Raw genomic sequence first — 24,878 nt, 5'->3', positions numbered from 1 at the left:
CACCGTGGGATGCTTTAAATGTGGTGATAAAACTCATCAAATTAAAGAATGTCCCAAGTGGGATGATATCAAATCAAAGGAAAGAAGAGAAAAGGTTAAAAAGGACTATAAACATAGAGTCATGAGTGCTATTTGGGGAATGTCCGACTCCGAGGAAGATGAAGAACTCATCGAGGAGGAATTAGAGGCTAAAATGTGTCTTACAAGTCATCTTAAGAACAAAGTCTCAAAAACCTCAAAAATTGAACATTTAAGATGCCTCATGGCTAATCCCGATGACTCCGAATCCGATTCCGACAATGAGGTAAACCATCCAATGGCCAAGGCTAGAACTTACTACAAAGAGAAAGTATGTAAGCTTATTGACCAACTTTTTGATAAGTGTCGGTTTCAAAATGATAAGCTTGAGGTAATGCAAAATGAGATTGAGGAAATTGCTCAAGACAACTTCAACCTTAAAAATGAACTAAAAGCAACAGACAGCGTCACTGTCACCTCTGAGGCTTATGATGAATTTAAAAGAGTCAACAAGTTAAACAAACATTTGACTAAAGAACTAGAGCGTCTTAGGATGACCCCCACGGACGTCTCTGACCTTGAAAACGTCAACACTACCTTGGTGATGCAAGTTTCCTCACTAACCAAAGAACGTGATGATCTTTTGAAGGACAAAGATACTCTTGAAAATGAAGTCTATGACCTTGTGGTTGAGGTTGTAGACCTAAGAGAAACAGTGTCTGAGACTGTTGCTTCTGACAAACATTTAGACAAGTCCAAAGAGAATATTGAATGTTTAGTGAATGAAAACAAGTGTCTAAAAGGTGAGATAGTTTGTCTCAAGAAAGAAATAGAAGTTCTTCATGAAATGCTTACTTTTCTTCAAAAAGGTATGCCCGAATGTAGCACTTCTAGATCTACTCCTCGTCATAGATTCTATGAATTTGTTGATCTAAACAAACGTCTTGATGAGATGACGTCTAAATATGAAGAGTCCAAAGAAAGAATCTTGTATCTCGTGTCTAAACTCAACAGCCACACCCATGACTTCATAGTTGAGAAAAGGTTGTCCTTAGAAAGTGTTAACAATGATGAACTCAAGAGGGAAAAAGAAAAGAATTTGCATCTCCTCTCAAGAGTCAATAACTTGACCAATGAACTTGTAAAAGCTAAGAACATCACTGAAAAATAGGAAGGAAGTCAAACCGTGTTAAACTTTCTCACAAGTCAAACCGAGAGATGTAACAAAGTTGCTGGTTTGGGCTTCAAATGGAACAGTCAGACTGACTGTTACATCCAGAAGCCTCAAACTGATTTTAGAAGAAGGAAATACGTGGGTCTTCCCGAGTACATTATTTGCAACTATTGTGGTAAGAATGGTCATGTTCTCAATGGTTGTAGAAAAAGATTTGAGGACATTAACAAAAACATCAAAGTAATAAAGCAAATATGGATTAGGAAAGACACCGTAAGATATGTTGATCACAAAAGGGGACTCAAGTTTGTTTGGGTTCCTAAACTCAAAATCTAATCTTGTGTAGGACTTGGTGAGAGGCGGCCGCAATTGGTACTTGGATAGTGGATGCTCTCGTCACATGACGGGTGATAGAAGCCAATTCCTCTCACTTAAAGCATACAATGGTGGCACGGTAAGGTTTGGTGACAACAAGAAAGGTGAAGTAATTGGCATTGGAAAGGTTGGTAAGTCACCATTACTTTGTGTCGACAACGTGTGGCTTGTCAAAGGTTTGAAGCATAATCTCCTTAGCATTTCTCAACTTTGTGATAAGGGTAATATTGTAGAATTTTGTACTAATATGTGTCGAATAATTGATGCCACTACTAATGAACTTATACTCGAAGGAAGACGTGTCAAAGACGTGTACTTAACTAATTTGAACACTCTTTCCGGTCATACTATGTCTTGCATGAGTGTAATGAACAATGATCCTTGGTTATGGCATAAAAGGTTTGGTCATGTTAGCACTAAAACTCTTAATACCCTTAAAAGACTCGACTTAGTTGAAGATATTCCCAATATGAAGTTTGATTTTGATAAAGTATGTGATGAATGTGCTAGAGGAAAACATGTTAGAAGTTCCTTTAAATCCAAAAGAATTGTGAGTACATCTCAACCCTTACAACTTCTACATATCGACTTGTGTGGACCAATGAGAACTAGAAGTAGAGGTGGTAGTCGTTATGTGTGTATGATTACTCTAGGTTTGTTTGGGCACTCTTCTTAAGCTCTAAGAATGAGGCATTTGATGAGTTTCTAATTTGGTTAAGAAAGATTCAAAATAAACTTGATTTAAAACTTGTTTCAATGAGAACGGATCACGGAACCGAATTCGAAAACTCATCATTTGGTGCTTATTGTGATGACAATGGTGTAGACCATAACTTCTCGGCTCCTAGAACCCCACAACAAAATGGTGTGGTTGAAAGGATGAATAGAACCCTTGAAGGTATGGCTAGAACAATGTTATTATGTAGTAAGTTGCCTAAGAACTTTTGGGCCGAAGCGGTAAATACCGCTTGCTACATTCATAATCGCGTCATGATAAGGAGTATCTTAAATAAAACTCCCTATGAATTGCTACGTGGAAGAAAACCCAATATTTCATATTTTAGATGTTTTGGAAGCAAATGTTTTGTTCATAACAATGGTAAAAACAACTTGGGTAAGTTCGATCCACGTAGTGATGAAGGAGTATTTATTGGCTACTCCGATCATAGCAAGGCCTATAAAGTTTAAAATAAACGAACCATGTTGATTGAAGAAAGCATACATGTCATTTTTGATGAATCTAGTGTGCTTGGACAGGTACAAAACGTGGAAGATGATGATGATGATGATGATGATGAGTTTGAGATTGGTCTTGTTCGAAAGGATTTCGTGTTTGAGGAAGAAGAAGCTCCCAACGCTGAGTCGCAACAGACATATGGACTGTTACCTTCAAAGGAAGTCAGCAGTTCAGGGGGAACACGTAGCACACCTGCTGCTGTTTCCTCTCTGGAAGCAACAGACCCAACGACTGTTGCCTCCACCTCCAGAACTGAGTCAATCCAAAACAGTGATGATGAAGATCACTCCAAGCAAAAAGAAACAATCCATCATGGATCGATGTCTGCGAGGAGGAACAAGAAAGCGTTGTTCCAAAGAAGTGGAAACATCAAAGCTCTCATCCACTCTCTAATCTCACAAGCGATCTCAACTCGGGAATTCGAACAAGATCATCCCTCAACAATCTCGCACATCTCAACGAATATTGTGCCCACAATGCCTTCCTTTCTCAAATTAAACCCTCAAATGTAACAGTCGCTCTGACTGATGCAGACTGGTTGCTTGCCATGGAAGAAGAACTCCATCAATTCAAGAGAAACGAGGTATGGCATTTAGTCCCTATGCCGCCTAATCGTACCGTCATTGGTACTAGGTGGGTCTTTCGCAATAAGCTTGATGACTCGGGAGAAATTGTATGGAACAACGCTAGACTAGTGGTGCAAGGTTATAACCAACAAGAGGGTATTGATTATGATGAAACCTATGCACCGGTAGCTAGACTTGAGGCCATACGATTACTTATAGCTTTTGCGGCTCACAAAGGCATTAAACTCTTCCAAATGGATGTTAAAACCGCTTTCTTAAATGGATATTTGGAAGAAGATGTCTTTGTAGAGCAACCACCGGGTTTTGAGAACAATGATTTGCCTAACCTTGTTTTCAAATTAGACAAAGCTCTTTATGGTTTAAAACAAGCACCTAGGTGTTGGTATGATAGATTGTCTAAGTTTCTTATTGAAAATGGTTTTAAAAGAGGCTCCGTTGACAAAACATTGTTCTTAAAGTCATAGTCAGATGAACTGTTGGTTGTACAAGTATATGTTGATGACATTATATTTGGTGCAACAAATGAACTCCTTTACTTATATTTTTCGGAACTAATGAAATCGGAGTTTGAAATGAGCATGATGGGTGAGCTAGGATTTTTCCTTGGGCTCCAAATTAAGCAATCAAAGGATGGAATCATGATCCATCAACAAAAGTACATTAAGGAAATGCTTAAGAAATTTGGGATGACAAATGGTAGGTCACACGATACACCTATGGTAACCGGGTCCAAATTGGACAAAGATGAACTCAGTAAGAATGTTAGTGAAAAGGTGTATAGAGGTATGATAGGCTCACTTCTCTACTTGACCGCAAGTCGTCCCGACATTCTCTTTAGTGTTTGTTTATGTGCTAGGTTCCAAGAAAATCCGAAAGAATCACATTTTAAAGCCGTTAAACGAATTCTTCGGTATTTGATTAGAACACAAAATATATACTTATGGTATCCCTTACATTGTCCTTTTGACCTCATAGGTTTTTCGGATGCGGACTATGCGGGGTACACGGTCGATAGAAAGAGCACTTCCGGAATTGCAACATTCTTGGGTCCTTACTTGAATTCATGGGGCTCAAAGAAACAAAACAAGGTAGCTCTTTCAATGGCCGAAAGTGGGTATGTTAGTGCCGCACATTATTGTTCTCAATTACTTTGGGTAAGACAACAACTCTTGGATTTTGGTATTATTTTTGACTCCGTTCCCATAATGTGTGATAATACGAGTGCAATTAATATCTCCAAAAATCCTATTCAACACTCTAAAACCAAACATATTGATATTCGTCATCATTTTATTCGTGATCATGTAGAGAAAGGACATGTTAGACTTATCTTTTGCAAAACGGAAAATCAAATTGCCGACATTTTCACTAAGCCACTTGCAAGAGAACATTTTGAGAAATTTAGACTAGAAATTGGGTTAATTAATTGCTTGTGATTTTTAGTGTGAGTTTTGCTAATTTCCTTAATTGATTAAACTAAAATGGATATATGTTCCTTAAGTGTTCTAAGTGCATTCATATCATTTTTAGACCAAAAATTGACACCATATTTGTGAGTCGATAATCACTCAACCTCATATCTAAATTTACGTTTATATTATGCTACTTTGCGTTTTATTTCGAGTGATCAAATTTAATTAAATTGGGCCAACTACCCCACTCACCTCATTTATTGTTTGGGCCATCCTCTATCCCTAACCCACCGTCCAAAATCCCTAACCTACAAAACCTTTCACCTCCCAAACTCCCTCCATCTCACCTACCCTTTAACTCTCCTTTTACCCACCATGGTCAAAACGTCCTTCAATACCACAATACCCATCAAAACCGTGAAAATGACTACCCCATCCGTCATATCTGACCCACCACATACCTCTCAAACCATGCCATCTCAAAAGGATTCCTATGCCTTTCCTCGACAACAAAACCCATCCAGAACTCCATCACCTACACCTAACCCAGAACCACCGAACCCTCACCCAACACCTCTCGCCACTCTTCCACCAACCACGGTCCCATCTGATTCCGTATCCCTGATTTCCAAATGGGATGTGACTAGTGTTTGGCAACAACTCAAAAATCTGGATCTCCCTACTTCCATCTACAAAAATTGTGAAAAATTGATGAACCCCAAAGCCATTCACTCCCCTCGAATTTATCATCAGTCTTGGTATGAATCTCCTACTTTTCTTCCCGCCCGAGATATGATTGCTGCTCAAGGTTGGGAAAACCTTCTGGAAATTCGTGAACTCGTGTTTGTAAGTGAAGTAGTTCAGTTTTTCGCGACTGTGCATGTGGACAAGTCCGGTGATTTCCTCACGGCTAAGATGAATGGTAAACCTCTTAAACTCTTTCAATCTCATTTTACCACTGCTCTAAATATTCCACCCGGAGGTTATGACAATCTCCCAGCCGAGTCTTGGGTTCCCTTACCATATGCATCTCCTTTATCAGTCGCAAAAGTCGTATTTCCCAAAGCTGAAACTTGAAGACCCGTTAGTAACACCACTATACCCCCTTCTCTTCGCCTTATTTTCAACATAATGTGTCGCTCCATTTACCCTTCGGGTGATAGGGGCAAATTATCCATAGCTCAACAATACCTTATCTATCACATAACCACTCACAAAAAGGTCAATTTAATTGGGCTAATGTTCAAACGCTTTGCCCTCATCTGGGATAAACTCCGAAAACCCTCAAAAAGTGTCCTTCATCTTCCCTATGGTATGTGGTTGTTGGTGGTGCTTAAGGCACAAGGAGTCCTTATTAGCTCGAGTGTGGGTTCTTTGGATATGTGTGGCACGATGAGTGATGGGCAAATGGGAAAAATGTTAATTAAGGTTGAAAATGATGAACTTATTTCGGTGAAAGTCAAAACGGATCCGGAGGGTGGGTCTTCTAGTCATGTTGGTACGGGTAATTTGAGTGAAGTAATTCAAGCCATTGCGGATTTGAGTGCTTGGGTGAAGCAAGATGCGCTTCAAAAAAACGCGGCTATCTCGACTCTTGCCTCCACCATGGACTTAATTCGTGGAGAGGTGGATATCATTTCCACTCTTGTCTCAACGAAGGAGCACGGTGACGATGGTGTAGCTGACCCGTTGGATGAAGATCCCTTGGGTGAAGAGTCGGATGGTGACCAAGCCTCCTCTCCTTAAACAAACTCCCCGTCCCATATTATCCTTGCTTTTGTCCCACCTTGTTGTGCCCCTTCATCAAACTTTCTTTTCACTATTAATATTTTACTTGGTGGTGTATGTTAAACTCTTTTTAGCCGTGGTGAACTATGGTTAAACTATGTTTAGACCGTATGTTTGTGTTGACCTTGTTATCTTGTCACGTTTATATGTGTCTTTTTGTGTTTTATTATGCGTGCTTGCTCTTAAATGCCTTTGACATCCCTGCCTTTTTTGATGATGTCAAGAGGGGGAAAAGGTAAACTCATGCTCTTAATCTCTTTGCATATTGGTTAACTCATAACTAGGCCTAACCTTCACACCTTTTACTCTTGTTTTGGGGCAATGTAAACTTGCCATGGTAAGCTTGATCTAAGTTATTGCTCCTTAAGGAAATATAGTTCTTTCTCTCATATGATATTGCTTGATTAAATCTTGAAATGAGTTGTTTACATTGCTTACATTCGTTTTAGGGCTTGTCATCATCAAAGGGGGAATTTGTTGGGTTCCTTAGATTGATGATAACATGCCCATTTAATGTGTGCTATCTTAGTTTACCTTTTCAGGATTTATGATTAAATCAAGCTTGGATTAAGAAGTGTTGAGTTGTTGATCATCAAAATGTATTGAGTTCTAGGCGTCATCTAATGTACAAGTCAGAAAGTAAAGTATTTCATAGTAATAGAAACAGTCAAGACCACTGTTACTTTCACAAGTAACAGCAGCCTGGACTGTTGCCTCAATTCGTAAAACTTGAACACTTTATTATCTTTCAAAAGCCTTTTACGTGTCTTATATTTTGAAAGATAACTTTCAGAGTTTTACAAGGATTTGGCTCCCTAGAAAAAGTGGTTTGAATAATTATCATTTCAAATTGTTTTCCCTTTGTGCAAATTTGACCCTTTGGTCTTTCATAAAACAAGAAATGCTTTTTGCCATTTTGGTGTAAACTTGTCATCATGTGACTTGTTTTTAATTTCTTCTTTGTTTTCTGAATTTGCATGATCTCTTATAGATAATTTCAAACACTCTTTCTCACTTTTGCCTTTTGAATAAGAACCTTCTTTGGTGTAAGTTTGGGAAGTTGCTGAGACTCATCACATGTGATGGTCTTTGACCCTCTAAACCCTAACAACTCCCTTACTCATCCTCTCTATAAAAGGCGTGCCATATCCTCTCTAAAACCTAAGACTTTTTCTGAGATTTAATCTAAGTTTGCAAATTGTTTTTCAAAGCTTAAAAACCGAGTCCTTACTTTGCAAAGCTTTTAAAAGTCTTCAAGTGTTACAATCAAGGCTACTGTTACTTTAACATACTAGACTCTCTCACTTATGAATTGTTGATCTTGTAAAAGTTGTCCATCTCAATTCTTTTTAAGAATAAGTTAGTGGAAACTTGATCCTTATAACATTCTAAGTTTGTGTGTAGAGTTTAGGACGGAGTAGTCTTTAACTCTTTGGCAACCGGAGTAGGTTGCGAGTTGGCTTGTTCTAGAACGGAGTAGTTCTTGAACTTGTATCACAACCGGAGTAGGTTGTTGTCTTTTTATTGTACGGGTTTTTAGTAGTCGGAGTAGATCACTAAAATAATTCAATAAAAAGTAGATTGGACATAGGCACTTGAGTTTCTTGCCGAACCAATTCAAAAATCTCGTGTTTAATCTTCTTTATTTTATTCCGCTGCTATTTATCTTCTTTGCTTTGCTTAACCTTCGAAATAACAGTTCCAAATACTGTCACATTTAGTCTGCAGTCTGTACTCCATAAACTGAGACAAATAGCTACAGTCAGAACAATTGTTACTTTCATACTTCAGCAAACATTCACTTTAATACTCGTTTAATCTTGCAATATTATTCGAAGTATTCTCACATCTCTCTTGTTCTTACAACTCACTTTAATTAATAAAGTTGTAGTTAAAATTTTTAAATAATACCTAATTCACCCCCTCCCCCTCTTAGGTACTCGAATCCATAAACTCAACACCAAATATCAATGGACTCAACGATGTAAGCAGAAGAAGTAGATGCATTCATTTCAACATCAAGAACAAACAGACCACCATTACAAAAACCTTTGCCAACAAACTGACCATTCTTAGACATGACTAACTTATTAGACTCAAAAGTAAGTTTAAGACCAGCCTTGTTAAGTAAAGCACCAGAAATTCAATTTCTACGCATATCAGGCACATATAGCACATTTTCAGAAGCTAAAACTTTGCCAGAAGTGAGTTTCAGGTGCACCTTGCCAATGCCAAGGACTCGAACCTTACTGGAGTTGCCAACATACACTACCTCTTTCTCATCAACATCTTTTAGCTCCTTGTAAAGATCCTTGTTGGTGCAGATATGGCGTGTAGCTCCGGTGTCAACAATCCATTCCACCAAGCTTCCAACCAGATTTATTTCGGACACCATTGCAGCAATTATATCATCACCCTCACTTGAACCCTCGACAACATTAGCTTGTGGCTTGTTAGATTTTTAATTCTTGTAGCCACCACGTTGATTATTGTCTTTCTTTTGGAATTTCCCACCATGTGCATCATTGCGATTCCCTTGATTTGGTTATCTTTCCTCATAAGCTTTCTTGGCCTTGCGCTTGAAAGCGGGATGACCAGGCTTGTCACACCACCAACAATTTCATGTCATTGTTTTTATTGGTTTATCAACACTTTGTGGTTTGTTGTATTGATCATAGCTCCTCTTGTTTGTACCTGTATTCCTGTATTCAACAACATTAGCTTTAACAGTGTTAGTAGCATTAGTCCCGACACGATTCTGGCTCCTTGTGGCATCCTCAATCTTGATATGACCAATTAGCTCCTGCAATTTCATATCCTTCTTCTTATGCATCAGATGTTTCTTATACTCATCCCAACTAGGAGAAGACAACTTCTCAATAAGAGCATTAGACTGCATATACTCGCAAAACTCCATTCCTTTACCAAGAATTTCAGAAACCATATTTTCATACTCATTTATTTGATCCATTATTAGTTTACCATCAGTAATCTGAAATTTTAACCATTTTGCTACAACATATTTCTTAGTACCGAAATCATCAGTCCCATAATTAGTTTCCAAAGCATCCCAAATTCCTTTAGCGGTCTTAGTTTTGCAATAGATGTCAAACAGATTATCGACCATATAGTGTAACATGTCACCTCTAACGGTCTTATTGTCTTTAGTAGATTTGGTATTGGGTTTAACAATTTCAGACGAACTAGACTCTTCAGTGGATTGTGGTTCTTGAAATAGCACATAGTCAATCTTATATTGCGAGAAATAAAATAATATTTTTTCAGACCATCTCCTATAATTTTTCCCATCTAAAATTTTTATCTTACTAAGGTCATGGACAATTTTGTGTGGCAATGTGAAATGGTTAACAGGGGTATTAGGAGTGGTGGTAATAATTTCTCGATTGACATTGGAATCGTCAGAATTTCCGGATGGGTTTGTCATTGTTAAAAGCAAACAAAAATAACAATGTATAACAAAGATCAGAAAGTTCTATAACTGATTTAGATTGTAAGGAAATATGAACTTAGATGATCAAAAATACCTTTAATCGAGACGCCGTGTAAGACAGTGCCCTAAATTAGTTAGGCCCCCACATAGGTGCTCCTTGGGTTCCGTCGTCAACGATTCCAAAGTTAATGCCTCATTCCGCACAATGGTGCACTCCACAGACGGAAGTGGGAACTGTTCTCTATAGTTTAGAAAGAAGAAATATATGAGAGAAAGTAGTATCTAATTGTGTGTGTAAAACTGTTGGAGAATAGAGGCTTTTATAGGGAAGAGAGGCTCCTCCAACAGTCACATAGAGATGCCAAAATCTCTAGATTAATGGCAGCAATCAATGATAATAAAATAGCAAATTAAATGTAGATATTATCGTGTAATAATGTTACAAAGACTAGAATTCCAACAGCTAGAATCCGAGGAATTAGTTTGGACCAGAAGCAAAAACGTAGCCCAACCACACCGTGCATGTGTCACGAACAAGAGCCGAGCTGGACGGCGATGGCGGCACGCGCGTGGGGAGACTATAGTCTCTCCACTATTATCTAGTTTTTTTTGGTCTAAACCATCCGGTAATCCGACCCACATTGGGCCGACTAATCCGGATTTCGGGGCGTGTCTAAGGATTACGGTATTTAAACCCCTCCCAATCGCAGTTGTATGTGGGGGATCGATCCGCCACAACTGCGATTGGGAGGGGTTTAACATTAGATAATACACTCCCATATATAAAGTAGTAACCTCCCCCCACTATTCTACCAATGTGGGACAAGTTTACTACACATTTTAGTTTGGAGCAACACGATACTCCAACAACAAGGATTATTGAGGTTTTCACTGAAGTTATGACTCTATGAAAGGAGGCTTCATCTTACATTTATTCGGAAGTTTATTTTGGTAAAAATGAAAGTATTTGATAAGTCAGTTATAGTTGAAAAAATGATGTCGAAAAGACTTGGACTACCGCGTTTGAATTTTCTGAGAAACTAAACTTTTTTTTATTTTAGATAGCGTTAATGAATTTTTTTGGGAAAATTCTGAGTATTCTTTCATTTGCTCCTTTGTTACGATACTTAATTCGGTCAATGCATTGGTTTGCTTAGCAATTATATCAATTAATGCGTACTTACTTATATTTTATTAAAAACTAAATGCGTTTAATAAGTTTTACCTGCCATTTGATGATTTTAGTTCAACCACTAACTATAAATTTCTCTTGCTATGCAATGAGTAAGGGCTTATACAAATATGGTGGAGTAAGGACCAAGTAGGGTAATAAAGCACATACAAATCAGAGGTGTTTCAAAAGGGGATTAATTAAACTCAAATTCTCAAGTGTGACGAGCATATCTAGTGCAAGTTTGCGATGTGTTAAGTACTACCTATGTGGATAGATAAGACAAAGGTAGAGTGTCTCCATATCCAAGATTTAACATCTCCATATCCACATTCACATCATCATTCAACAATTCATTCTCAATTCAACATACACACGGCCCTAGGCCAACTCTTTCCATTTCAACTTACTTACCTGTCACTTCCTCATCCGGCAAAAGATTAGTAACTCTCTAATTTTAAATATAAACTGACCCTTAAAATTAACTTCCTTACTACCTACCCCACTCTCGTTTATCCATCCTCGAGGTGACCGGTTCAAAACTGAGAGGGCCAGGGAGTACGATTTATGGACGACTCCTTAACCGCACTGAGAGCTCCTAACAGCTTCTACTCGGGGTTCATTTTAATAGACACATACTATATTCATTAGGTTCATTTGTTTTAGGCCCGAGGATCGTTTTGCTCTGATATCACATTGTAACACCCCCATTTATTCAGGAGCCTTTAGCTAGGCCTCTGTGACACCCCCATACTCAAAGTGCCTTACCAGGACCACTTAAGGTATGAGAACGTCACCATCTCGGTTACCCTAGACAATGATAACCGAATGACAATGAAGAAACATAATTTAAATAACAATATAGTTTAAAGTGATTACACGATCAAAACCAAAACTGTTAAACTGAAATACAAGGTTCTCAGACGGTCTACTGCTAAAACTATCAAAGGTATAAAACATCGTCTGACCCAGTAGAAGACTTCTAACTGCCACGTGATGACTCATCCCGGCTATCCCATACGCTTCATATCAAACTCCTCGATGAATCGCTACCATCCCCGAATGGATCACCACGATTTTAAAACAATAAATGGGGTCGATACTAATTACACAATCAAAGCCACACCGAAACAATCATATAAACACTCACACACAAACCCGTCTCCTTCTCCAATCACCTCATAATCGACTACACACTAAAGTGTGTAGCCCTGCCAGAGTACCCATCGCAACAGATACTCCTCACCGCCAGTGGGGGACCGCAGCCGTTCCCACCTAAGCCCCGCTCATCTCCATCGACCGACAAACCCATATTCATTAATGTGCACATCCCTTCTGTGGCGGGTTCCACAGAAGGCGAATCAAGGGCGTGAAGCTACTCCCGCAAGTGACTCCACTCAGCCAGGGACGCACCCCGAAGAACACAGACAGATAAACAGCAACCACAATACAACATCAACAACCGTCTGAATCAATCAACAATATGAAATCACAACCGTCTGGCAATCAATCAATCAATATGAAATCACAACCGTCTGAATCAATCAACAATCACTAACTACAGCACAATCACCAAACACATCATGTAACTAATACTGAGTAGGGAAACCCTACCTAGAATGCAACCACCACAGACGGTCTAGCAGCTAATCAAAATCGTTCTTTAATACAATCACCTCTTATCAAACATACAATCATACAATCAACATCTAATAAACACAGTACTCCCAAAACCCCCAAATTACCAAATTAGGGTTTTACCTAAAATCAATGAAACAACATAAAAATTGTACTAGGACCTTACCCACAATACGACGGTCTCAACGGCGTAAAGAACACAACGATTCGATGACTCTAGCCCTTAGGATTTGCCAACAACGCGACGAGAGAGAACTACGTACCTTCTTTTTCTTTTGAAAGGTTTAATTAGAAAGGTGAAAAGTGATTAAAGAAAATGACGGAAGCCTTTTATAGTAATCTCACATTATTAGCAAAACCCGTCAAAACAAACCCGTAAAACACACTTACTCGATCGAGTAAGTGACTTACTCGATCGAGTGCCCCCTACTCGATCGAGTACCCAACTTACTCGATTGAGTACCCTACGAGCAAAGCTGCGATTTGCGTCAAAAACTACTTACTCGACAGAGTAAGCCCTACTCAATAGAGTACCCAAAGACTCATAAAACCGTAGTATTACAGTCTTCCTTCCTTAAAAAGAACTTCGTCCCCGAAGTTCAACCCATACATAAAAACAAACCTACCTACTCGATTAAGACAGAACAACGCAACTAAAAACTCAAAACAAAACCTCACCCTATAACACATGAACTCTTAACACCAACTCCACCAACTATGCCTACCTCCACAACATGTCTCACGATATCGTATCAACTACATTATATCTCTCTCGACACTAACTCCATACACTACCAACTACCGTCCACAAACGCTGCTAGCTCTGTAATATATCATCCACTAGCAAATCCAATATCACGACACTCATAGACATCAAACGGAATGTTACATTCTACCACCCTTAAAAGGAACTTCTTCCTCGAAGTTTACTCACACTCGTAAACATCATCATCCAACTGCCAAAACTATCGAACTCATAATCATCATCATCTAACTGTCAACCCTATTAAAATATTCTCGCACTCCTAGACATCACACCACTACAAGCACGGTCATGACCTTTAACAAAATCAACCACAACACAAATCAATCTTTTATTCTACATCAAGACTCAAACTTCCAAATCTACTACAACATGTACAACCATTAAACTCTCTTTGTCGCATCCTACTCCTTTTAAGATAAATGTTACGTCATCGTAACTCACTAATACTAGATCCTTAGCTATATCTTCTCATTATCTGCATCACCACCACACGCCAAGGATAACCGCCTAAGACCTCAACACCTATAACCATTCCTATTTCTAAGGCACTCTCACACCTCAATTCATTCTGCACTTCATCTAACCAATACCACAAAATCCTTATCATAACCAACACTCCAACTCTTCCACATTACCGTAACACGACATACCTCTCTATATAAACTATATAAAACTCTTATCGCCAAAAGCATAACTCAGGATCCACACTTGTTACGTACACTCACACTAGATCCTCAAGTTCTTTTCTTTCATTACCGCAAAACTCATACAAAACTTTACATGAAACTAACTCCCAACACCCTACACTCATTGTCTCAACAAAATATTATGAATCACCTGCAGCTTTCAGATCAGTACAACACATGTTCCACAAATCGCTTACCACGACTATGTCTATCGATGCCTCATCTTAAAACAAGATCAAAATTACTGTAACAACCTCTCACCACTGTGTCCCATCAACAGAATATCACTATGCCATGACAACCACGAAAACATACACAACTCTCTTCCATATCATACTCTACCCTCACTCCCAAGCTGAAACTAGCAAGAAAAATCAACAAACAAAACAACAGTCTATATGTATAACTGGTATGTACTTTCGAAAACTCGTATCATAATTATCTCGCCTACCCCACCACAACCGGTGACGGCATCGCAACACCGCCACCAACAGCCACACCGCAGTGCGAAAATACCCGCATCACAACACTAAGTACCGTGCCCGGATCACCACCCGAGGCACAACAACCACATCGATAGACATCACAACTACATATAATTCCCATAAACACTGACTCAGACTAACTTTCCGGACAATAAAACTTACTCAAGACTGCTTTACTAGATTACAACACAATATATTATACGGAATAAACAAACAAGAATCTCATGAATACCATCCCTACCTTTTTACGGAATAAACATATATCATGAATACACATACAAGTATAACCAGTCATGCCAAATCACCCAAACTATCACTTTTGAACATCATTCCATTAAGTTACCATATCCAACATATATTACAGAGTATTCAGATAACAACTTTATAACTATCACACAATACCGCTTCTCGTGAGGTCAGAACCTCACACCAACATTTATATACATCTTAGACCCATAATGACATCCAACTAGTCAATCCTGATCACGTAAGTTACCACTCGATAAAGGTTACCTGTCGCCCAAGCTTAACTCATATGCCCGTCATAACATATTCCCCCTTTCGCATAACCATCACCTCATGCCAAGTATAACCATACCCTTAATATTCAACTACAAGCACCCGCCTCATATAACCACATCTTATACTCCCTCCCAAACGTACATATTAATCCGGCCTCTACAAAATCAACCTCTTTAGAGTTGTCATCTTTTCTATCTATCATCACTCTTAATCACTAGAAACAACACCTCAACACTACCACCGTTCGGACATCAAACCTCCTACACCCATCTCTAAACATTATGATTTCTTTCCTATCTTTGGCTAACATCCTAAATCACGACATCAAACCCCTCAACAAAATTACCTCAACATCATTCTCAATACTATTCGTAATTGTATCGTCATCTAACTCTCAACCAAAACCTCGTATCATGCAAATAATTTACCCAACCTTTACTTTCCTTAATTCCTCGAAACGCATGATTATCATGTTATCCTGAAACTCCTATATAATCATTAACTAGCATCCTCGTGATAGTATCACACATCTCGACGATTCCTTACTTTTATATCACATAACTTCGGTGGACATTTTCCTAGTTTTACTCCCCTCATTCTTTTCTTTTACACTTGACAAAATCAATTAACCATTCAAATCCTTATTACTTCTTCCTAACTCTTTAGTACTCCGGTTACCTTCTCATTGATCCAAACTCAAATCTCATTATTTCTTATCGATATCTTCTCACTCCTTCTGACCCTGGATCCTCTCTTATCATGCTATCACTCACAGTTATCACCAATCAGTCCAGACCATCTCATGTTATCACTCACACTGATCACCCATCACCATTTCATACCATTACTTGTCCAAGGAAATCACACATTAGTTTCACCTCTTGATAATACAAATTCCCAAACTCACTCGTTATCTCCAAACCCACATCGCTGCATAACTCAATCTAAGCTCTTTATACACCATATCTTTCCATTTACCTATAACGACCTTTCCATTATATATATTCTTAACCAACCGAGTCATAACTACCTCCCTTCATAATCCTGAAACATCCAAAGTTACCACGTATAATTTGCATATCTCATTCCAACCTTTTCATTCTCACGTTCCATAAACTTACATCACCCCTTGCCCACCTTCGCTTACTTTAACATTACTCAACACACAATCATATCACTCATATCGTCTCACAAAACATGCTCTATGCCTTAATAAGCCATACCGATCTTCCTTTTTCTTTTTTTTTCCACTATCTATCACAACCACATATAACTCATGTCCTCTCCACCGAACTCATACTCACCATAGGTGCCACCACTACACCATAAGATTGGGTAACTTACGCATCAGGACCAACATACAGGTAAAACAATGCATAAGGAAGCAAAATAATACCTTTGAATTAAACATAATATGCAACGAAATAAAAATATGAGCATATGACCCAAAACAGGGGTCACTAGATCGAGTACAGGCCACTCGATCGAGTAAAAGACTTACTCGCTCGAGTAGGTGAAGGTCAGAGACACGTAAAACAAATTACCAGGGCTACTCGATCGAGTGAGGGTTACTCGATCGAGTGAGGGCCACTCGATCGAGTACCCTACGCATTTTTTAGCACTGTCCAGTTTTCCTAAAATGGTCATAACTCACTCGTTTCTTGGTCGTTTTGAGCGTGTGACCTATCGTTAGAATTGTAAAAGAACAAGCTATCACCTCCAATTGATATAACATTAAAATCATTTATACATCTCAAGTTATAACAGTTTAAAGACAACCGCTCTATAATAAAAAAAACACAACTACTTGATTTTTAATTCCAAACAACTTAAACGACTGCAAGGTAAACAAAATATCTCAATACTCATAAAACCAGCATCCCTAACCACATGTTACTATCTTCAAAAGCCAAGCAACAACATCCATTATGCACATACATCATTCAACTTACCAAGCATGTATTACCTACATGTTTTTATTCTATAACTTTACGTAAACAAAATCACAAATATATATTATAATGTCTCCTATTCACATGTTACAAGCATAACAACATTATAAAATCTCTTCCATCATACAACATGCTTTATCAGAAATCATATTATCATGCAACAATTATTCATTTTTTTCCACCAATTATTCATGCTCTTACTCAAACTTTCAGCTATATAAACTCGTACAACACTACCAACAACATATATATATATATATATATATATATATATATATATATATATATATATATATATATATATATATATATATATATATATATATATATATATATATATATATATATATATATATATACATAACTCTATGTATAATTCAAACCAAACAAATTTTCTTTCCGTATTTCTATATTTCCATATCGTAAAACAACTTCTACACACCTATCATGCTTTCAATCAATAATGTATAACATCACCTCATTATCATCTTTCTCTACACATTCCCCATTCTCCACATACATACATCCACTGATTCATGCCACACATTACTATATAGGTACACAACTCACAAGATAAAGACATAGCGATCCCAACTCATATCCCATGGTGACCGGTTCAAAAATTGAAGGGCGAGTTCGCGACTTTAGGACGTCTCCCAAGCCTTTGAATTAGCTCCTACAACTTCTACCCCGGGTTCATTTTAATTTGACTCCCTATATTCATTAGGTTCATTAGTTACAGGTTTCAGGATCGTCGCTGTGATACCACTTTGTGACATCCCCATACATCAAGTGCCTTACCAGGACCACTTAAGGTATGAGAATGTCACCATCTCGGTTACCCGAGGCAATGATAACCGAATGACAATAAAGAAACATAATTTAAATAACAATATAGTTTAAAGTGATTACACGATCAAAACCAAAACTGTTAAACTGAAATACAAGGTTCTCAGACGGTCTACTGCTAAAACTATCAAAGGTATAAAACATCGTCTGATACAACGGAAGACTTCTAACTGCCACGTGATGACTCATCCAAGCTATCTCATACGCTTTATATCAAACCTGCTCAATAACTGCTCACCATCCCCGAATGGATCACCACAGTTTTTAAAAAAATAAATAGGGTCAGTACTAATTACACAATCAAAGCCACAATGAAACAATCATACAAAAAGCTCACACACAATCCCAGTCTCCATCTCCAATCACCTCATAACTGACTACACACTAAAGTGTGTAGCCCTGCCAGAGTACCCATCGTAACAGATACTCCTCGCCGCCAGTGGGGGACCGCAGGCGTTCCCACCTAAGCCCCGTTCATCTCCATCGAGCGACAAACCCATGTTCATTAATGTGCACATCCCTTCTGTGGCGGGTTCCACAGAAGGCGAATCAAGGGCGTGAAGCCACTCCCGCAAGTGACTCTACTCAGCCAGGGACGCACCCCGAAGAACACAGATAGATAAACAGCAACCACAATACAACATCAACAACCGTCTGAATCAATCAACAATATGAAATCACAACCGTCTGAATCAATCAACAATATGAAATCACAACCGTCTGAATCAATCAACAATCACTAACTACAGCACAATCACCACACACATCATGTAACTAATACTGAGTAGGGAAACCCTACCTGGAATGCAGCCACCACAGACGGTCTAGCAACTAATCAAAATCGTTCTTCAATACAATCACCTCCTATCAAACATACAATCATACAATCAACATCTAATAAACACAATACTCCCAAAACCCCCAAATTACCTAATTAGGGTTTTAACTAAAATCAATGAAACAACATAAAAATTATACTAGGACCTTACCCACAATACGATGGTCTCAACGGCGTAAAGAACACAACGATTCGATGACTCTAGCCCTTAGGATTTGCCAACAATGCAACAAGAGAGAACTACGTAACTTTTTTTTCTTTTGAAAGGTTTAGAAAGGTAAAAAGTGATTAAAGAAAATGACGGAAGCCTTTTATATTAATCTCGCATTATTAGCAAAACCCGTCAAAACAAACCCGTAAAACACACTTACTCGATCGAGTAAGTGACTTAATCGATCGAGTGCCCCCTACACGATCGAGTACCCAACTTACTCGATTGAGTACTCTACAGGCAGACTACTGATTTGAGTCAAAAACTACTTACTCGACAGAGTAAGCCCTACTCGATAGAGTACCCAAAGACTCATAAAACCGTAGTATTACAGCCTCCCAAGTAAATGAGAGCGTTACCGTCTCGGTTGCTCGAGGTAGTGAATAACAAGGTACAACAAACCAAAGTACTTTAGATTAAAATTTAGCGAATAAAGGTTTATTACAATTTAACCAATACTAAATTAACATTAACTATAACTCGCAGCTAAAACTAAATAAAGTGAATAATTAAACTACATGATCGATCTAGACTTCTAGGTAGACTGACCGAAGTCCTCACACATCCCCATAAGCTCCCAAGTCAGCTAATTCAAGTACCTGTCAAATATGCACCCCAGTTACGGTTCATCACAAGTGTTCACGAATACACTGTCAACCACGTGGTTGAGTAGGAATAGCCAACAACAATACATGGTGAAATAAGTGAAAATGCATGATATGATATGATATGCAAATGCAACTGAGCTCATCACCCAAAACACCCATTCATCCCGCCAATCCCTGGCCCGGGGTATCCATCATCCCAACACAAGGTTGAGGTATCCATCATCCCAGTATAAAACTGAGGTATCCACCATCCGAGTATAAAACTGAGGTATCCAATGCAAATGTCATGCCAACAAAAATAATCATCCCAGAACGAGTCTGAGGTATCCAACGAATATGATATGAATAAACCAACAACCAACGCATAATCTAATGATATATAATCCACATCTGATATTTCATCCAATGGCAATTAACCACATAATTCCACAACTATTCTTATCAATTAAATAGTAAGACAAGTTGAGTAGTTATTCTACCTTTTCAGCAAATCCTATTATATAGCACTCCAATTAATTAAGTAAACGAAAGTTAGCAATGCTCCTCCACAATTCCTTCACCTAGATAAGATATTAATTATAATTACTAATCAAACTAACTATTTAATAATTAAACTAATTACAGGACTAGTTATATTAATTATATAATTACGTAGTTTAAATAATTATAAACCCGTGGTCAAACCCATGTCAAAACCCAATTAAACCCGTTTTTAAACCCGTCTAACAAAATTCCAACCAACTAACTGATAGGAGTGTCGTTGGGGCTCTCAATCAAACACATTTATAATACTCAACAAACTACTAGTTAGCGGTTAGTCGAGGTCGATCCATGGGACGGTGTGCTTTGGGTTCTAAGTCTATCTATCTCAATTTATGCTAGTGTCACAATTGATGGGGTTTGTAGTTGTGTTCTAAACTAATGCAAGCAATGAAGTAAATAAGAGTGAAAACAAGTAATAAAGGGTACTAGGATATCATGGGATTATAGGGGATTCATGGTGTTGATCATACAAACATGTTCTCAATTATATGCAAGCAATTATTGTTGTGGAGGAACCGAGTTGGTTTATGTCTTACGGTTCTTAGGAAGAGTTGGGTCCCAGAGCCGAATCGATTAGATTGTACAACACCTACAAGTCGACTTACTTTCCTCCTATTCAACTTCTATGCATGGTTTAACAAGACTCGAGTTGGTTTATATCTTACAAGTCAAGTTGAGTAGATAAGAGATGGTAAAAATGCAAGGATTCATAGGCTTAGCATTTCATCAAACATAACATGTGCATAAAGTTGACATCACAACAAGCAAGCAAATTAATTATGTGAAAACATATTAGATTAAGCATGAATCGATCCCATGTTGGTTTCTCCTAATTACCCACTAATCCTAGCTAAGAGACTACTCACTCATTATCATATTTAACATGTCAACAAGGTTGTCAATCATATTAACAAGGTAAAACATGATGAACAAGTAAGAAAGATTAACAATAATTAAAACAAGGATTAAGAGAGTTATACCTATGGAGATTCCAAAATAACAATGCAAAGAATAATAGAAGAAACTTGATTGATTGATGAAAGGTTGTCAATCCTCCAATAATAACCCAATAATCTTCAATTACCCAATAATAAACTTGAATAATAAACTTGAACAATGATTATGGAAAGATTAATGTGAGATTTGTGGAAAGATTAAAGAGTGATGTATTCTAATCTACTCCTAATCTAATCTAAGAGAATTTCTATCCAAAAACAACATAAAACAAACTGAGATCCCCCATTGTTATTCACAAGTGGGGTATTTGTAGTAGAAATTAGAGGGATGCATTAGGTTTAACTAAGGGCTAAACTAGTAATTACACTTTTGAGTTTAGAGCAAGGAGGAGCCGGTATTTTTCGAAGGAAGGGCTTCTTTCTTTGTAGCTTGGAGAAGACGAAATTGCGCTGTGAGGCAATCCGTACGTATTGGAGTCGGGACGGGCGGATTCTTGTGGTGGAAGACGAGCGGATTCAAGAGAATTCGGGCAGATTCTTGTGGTGCAATCCGAGCGTCTTTGGAGGAAGCCGCTCGGATTATGCTGGTGGAGGACGGACGGATTGGGGACAATCCGCTCGGATTGTTCCTCAGCAATAATTCTTCTTCTTTTCTTCACTTCCATTTTATTCTTGTGGGATTGGTCTTTAGTCCTTGCTTCCTCTTCATACTAGTCCATCTAGTATCGCCAAAGAGCTTCCAAATATGCACGAAAGACGGGAATTTCCGCCTTATTATCTCCTTTTCTACAAAACATATGAAATGCGATAGAAAAGCAAATAGGAAGGTTTTGACGGATAAAATGGCCAAAGAATGTTATAATAGTATGCAAAATAGGCTCAATTAGGGGACTAAATGTGCGCAAATAATGGTCACATCACTAACAATAATAATATTAATTAATAAAATAATAAATAAACAAATACACTAACTAACACCTAAACAACTACACTAACGACTACTCCATACCCGACGCCTAGCTACTACTACCACGCTAGCTTCACTCCACTCGTATGAGAGCCACCCAACTCCTAATGACCACCACTATGCAACCCACAGAGTCGCAGCCACTGCCCAGTACACACCACCAACTCTCACGACGGCAACCCGCAACAACAACCAACAACAACCTTAACAACAACACGACATACAACATACGAACCCGACTCAACTTAGACAAACTCACGGTTTCCACCATTAACACACAACTAGACCCACCACTAATCGCACCACCGTTACCCCACTTAGCCATGGTGGCCACCACCCAAGACCAGCACCATACTCGACCACAACAGTCCCCACACCAGCAACAACAATAACAAACACCATCAACCAACTCGCCTACACCCATACAAATGACCTATTTACACGACTAACCACCACTCAAACCACCATCCCTAACCACCAACCGACAACCCAGACTACCACCATCAACACCCCTGATTCGAATTCCGGCCAACCACCCACCAAGGCTCCACCTTGACCACCCACGGCCACCCACCATAGTCGACCCATCACCCCAAGTCAACCCAACCCAGGTCCGAGTCAAGACTAGTCACGAATAAGGGTTAAACCAGTGTAAACCCATATTACAACCACTTCAAACCATCAACGAAAACATCCAGAAAACAACCCCCTTCCCGCCGGTCACTGGTGATCCAATGAGGGTCCAGTCAAGCCCTGGTGGTCCACGATCATGGTCACGGTAATAGCTAATATAGAGGCGATCTAAATTACGAGTTATTGTAATTATAAGATGAGTATGTTAGTTGTGAGGCGGTTTTATAAAACTTACATTGAGGCAAATAAAAGACGATAAATTACTTTGCCTTTATCCTCTCTCTCTCTCTCTCTCTCTCTCTCTCTCTCTCTCTCTCTCTCTCTCTCTCTCTCTCTCTCTCTCTCTCTCTCTCTCTCTCTCTCTATTATGAATTATTTTCAGATTTGATGAATAATAAAGACTATTGTTTGAGGTCTACCATCTATTTATATTTGGTAGGTTATGGTTATAAGGAAACCAATTAAGAAATATGTAATTATCATATTATTATTATTATTATTATTATTATTATTATTATTATTATTATTATTATTATTATTATTATTATTATTATTATTATTATTATTATTATTATTATTATTATTATTATTATTATTATTATTATTATTATTATTATTATTATTATTATTATTATTATTATTATTATTATTATTATTATTATTATTATTATTATTATTATTATTATTATTATTATTATTATTATTATTATTATTATTATTATTATTATTATTATTATTATTATTATTATTATTATTATTATTATTATTATTATTATTATTATTATTATTATTATTATTATTATTATTATTATTATTATTATTATTATTATTATTATTATTATTATTATTATTATTATTATTATTATTATTATTATTATTATTATTATTATTATTATTATTATTATTATTATTATTATTATTATTATTATTATTATTATTATTATTATTATTATTATTATTATTATTATTATTATTATTATTATTATTATTATTATTATTATTATTATTATTATTATTATTATTATTATTATTATTATTATTATTATTATTATTATTATTATTATTATTATTATTATTATTATTATTATTATTATTATTATTATTATTATTATTATTATTATTATTATTATTATTATTATTATTATTATTATTATTATTATTATTATTATTATTATTATTATTATTATTATTATTATTATTATTATTATTATTATTATTATTATTATTATTATTATTATTATTATTATTATTATTATTATTATTATTATTATTATTGTTATTATTTTTATTATTATTTTTATTATTATTATTATTATTAATATTATTATTATTATTATTATTAATATTATTATTATTATTATTAATATTATTATTATTATTATTATTATTATTATTATTATTATTATACAAATACGACTATTGTTATTACTACTAATGTTACACGAGTACTTTTATTATTTTATTGTTATACGGCCCAATGCTTCCCGACTCATCCATTATTCTATTATTATTTTACTTTCTTTGTTGCACTTATTATTATAAATGTAAATGTCATTAATTAATTATTCGAATTACATAAATTATTCTTATAATTACTTATCAAACTACGAGGTATTACAGTCTTCCCCCCTTAAAATGAACTTCGTCCCGAAGTTCACCCAAAATACTACACAAGCCTCAACGACTATTAACACAATTGGGCATCACTCAGCTCATTACCACCTAAACACAATCAACCATTTCATTATTCAATTATATCATCTTATAAATCACAAAATAACTCCAAATACGAAGTGTTAGATTCTACCCCCCTAAAAATAAACTTTGTCCCGAAGTTTTGGAACTACTATTCCAGTAAAAGCAATAAATATTAGGGATGTCAATGGATCGAGTTCGGGTCGGTTGAAGCGTCATCCGTCATCCATCCGTCTTTTTAAGATCTCATCCAACCCGTCCGTCATCCGTGAAACATATCATCCATCATCCATCCATCCATCATCCATGGATGAAA

General features: G+C 36.9%; 1 protein-coding gene across 1 annotated transcript; it reads right to left on the bottom strand.

Annotated features, from left to right (window-relative positions):
- Nucleotides 1–9,211: 9,211 nt before the first annotated feature.
- Nucleotides 9,212–10,036, bottom strand: LOC141588760 (uncharacterized). Its single transcript, XM_074410187.1, has one exon. It carries the CDS (start codon nt 10,034–10,036, stop codon nt 9,212–9,214), a length of 825 nt encoding a protein of 274 aa, XP_074266288.1.
- Nucleotides 10,037–24,878: the final 14,842 nt, after the last annotated feature.

The sequence above is a fragment of the Silene latifolia genome, chromosome 1, assembly GCF_048544455.1.
Source record: "Silene latifolia isolate original U9 population chromosome 1, ASM4854445v1, whole genome shotgun sequence".
NCBI lineage: Eukaryota > Viridiplantae > Streptophyta > Magnoliopsida > Caryophyllales > Caryophyllaceae > Silene > Silene latifolia.
Note: the sequence above shows the minus strand (reverse complement) of the source record. Positions and strands in the feature narration are given on the sequence as shown.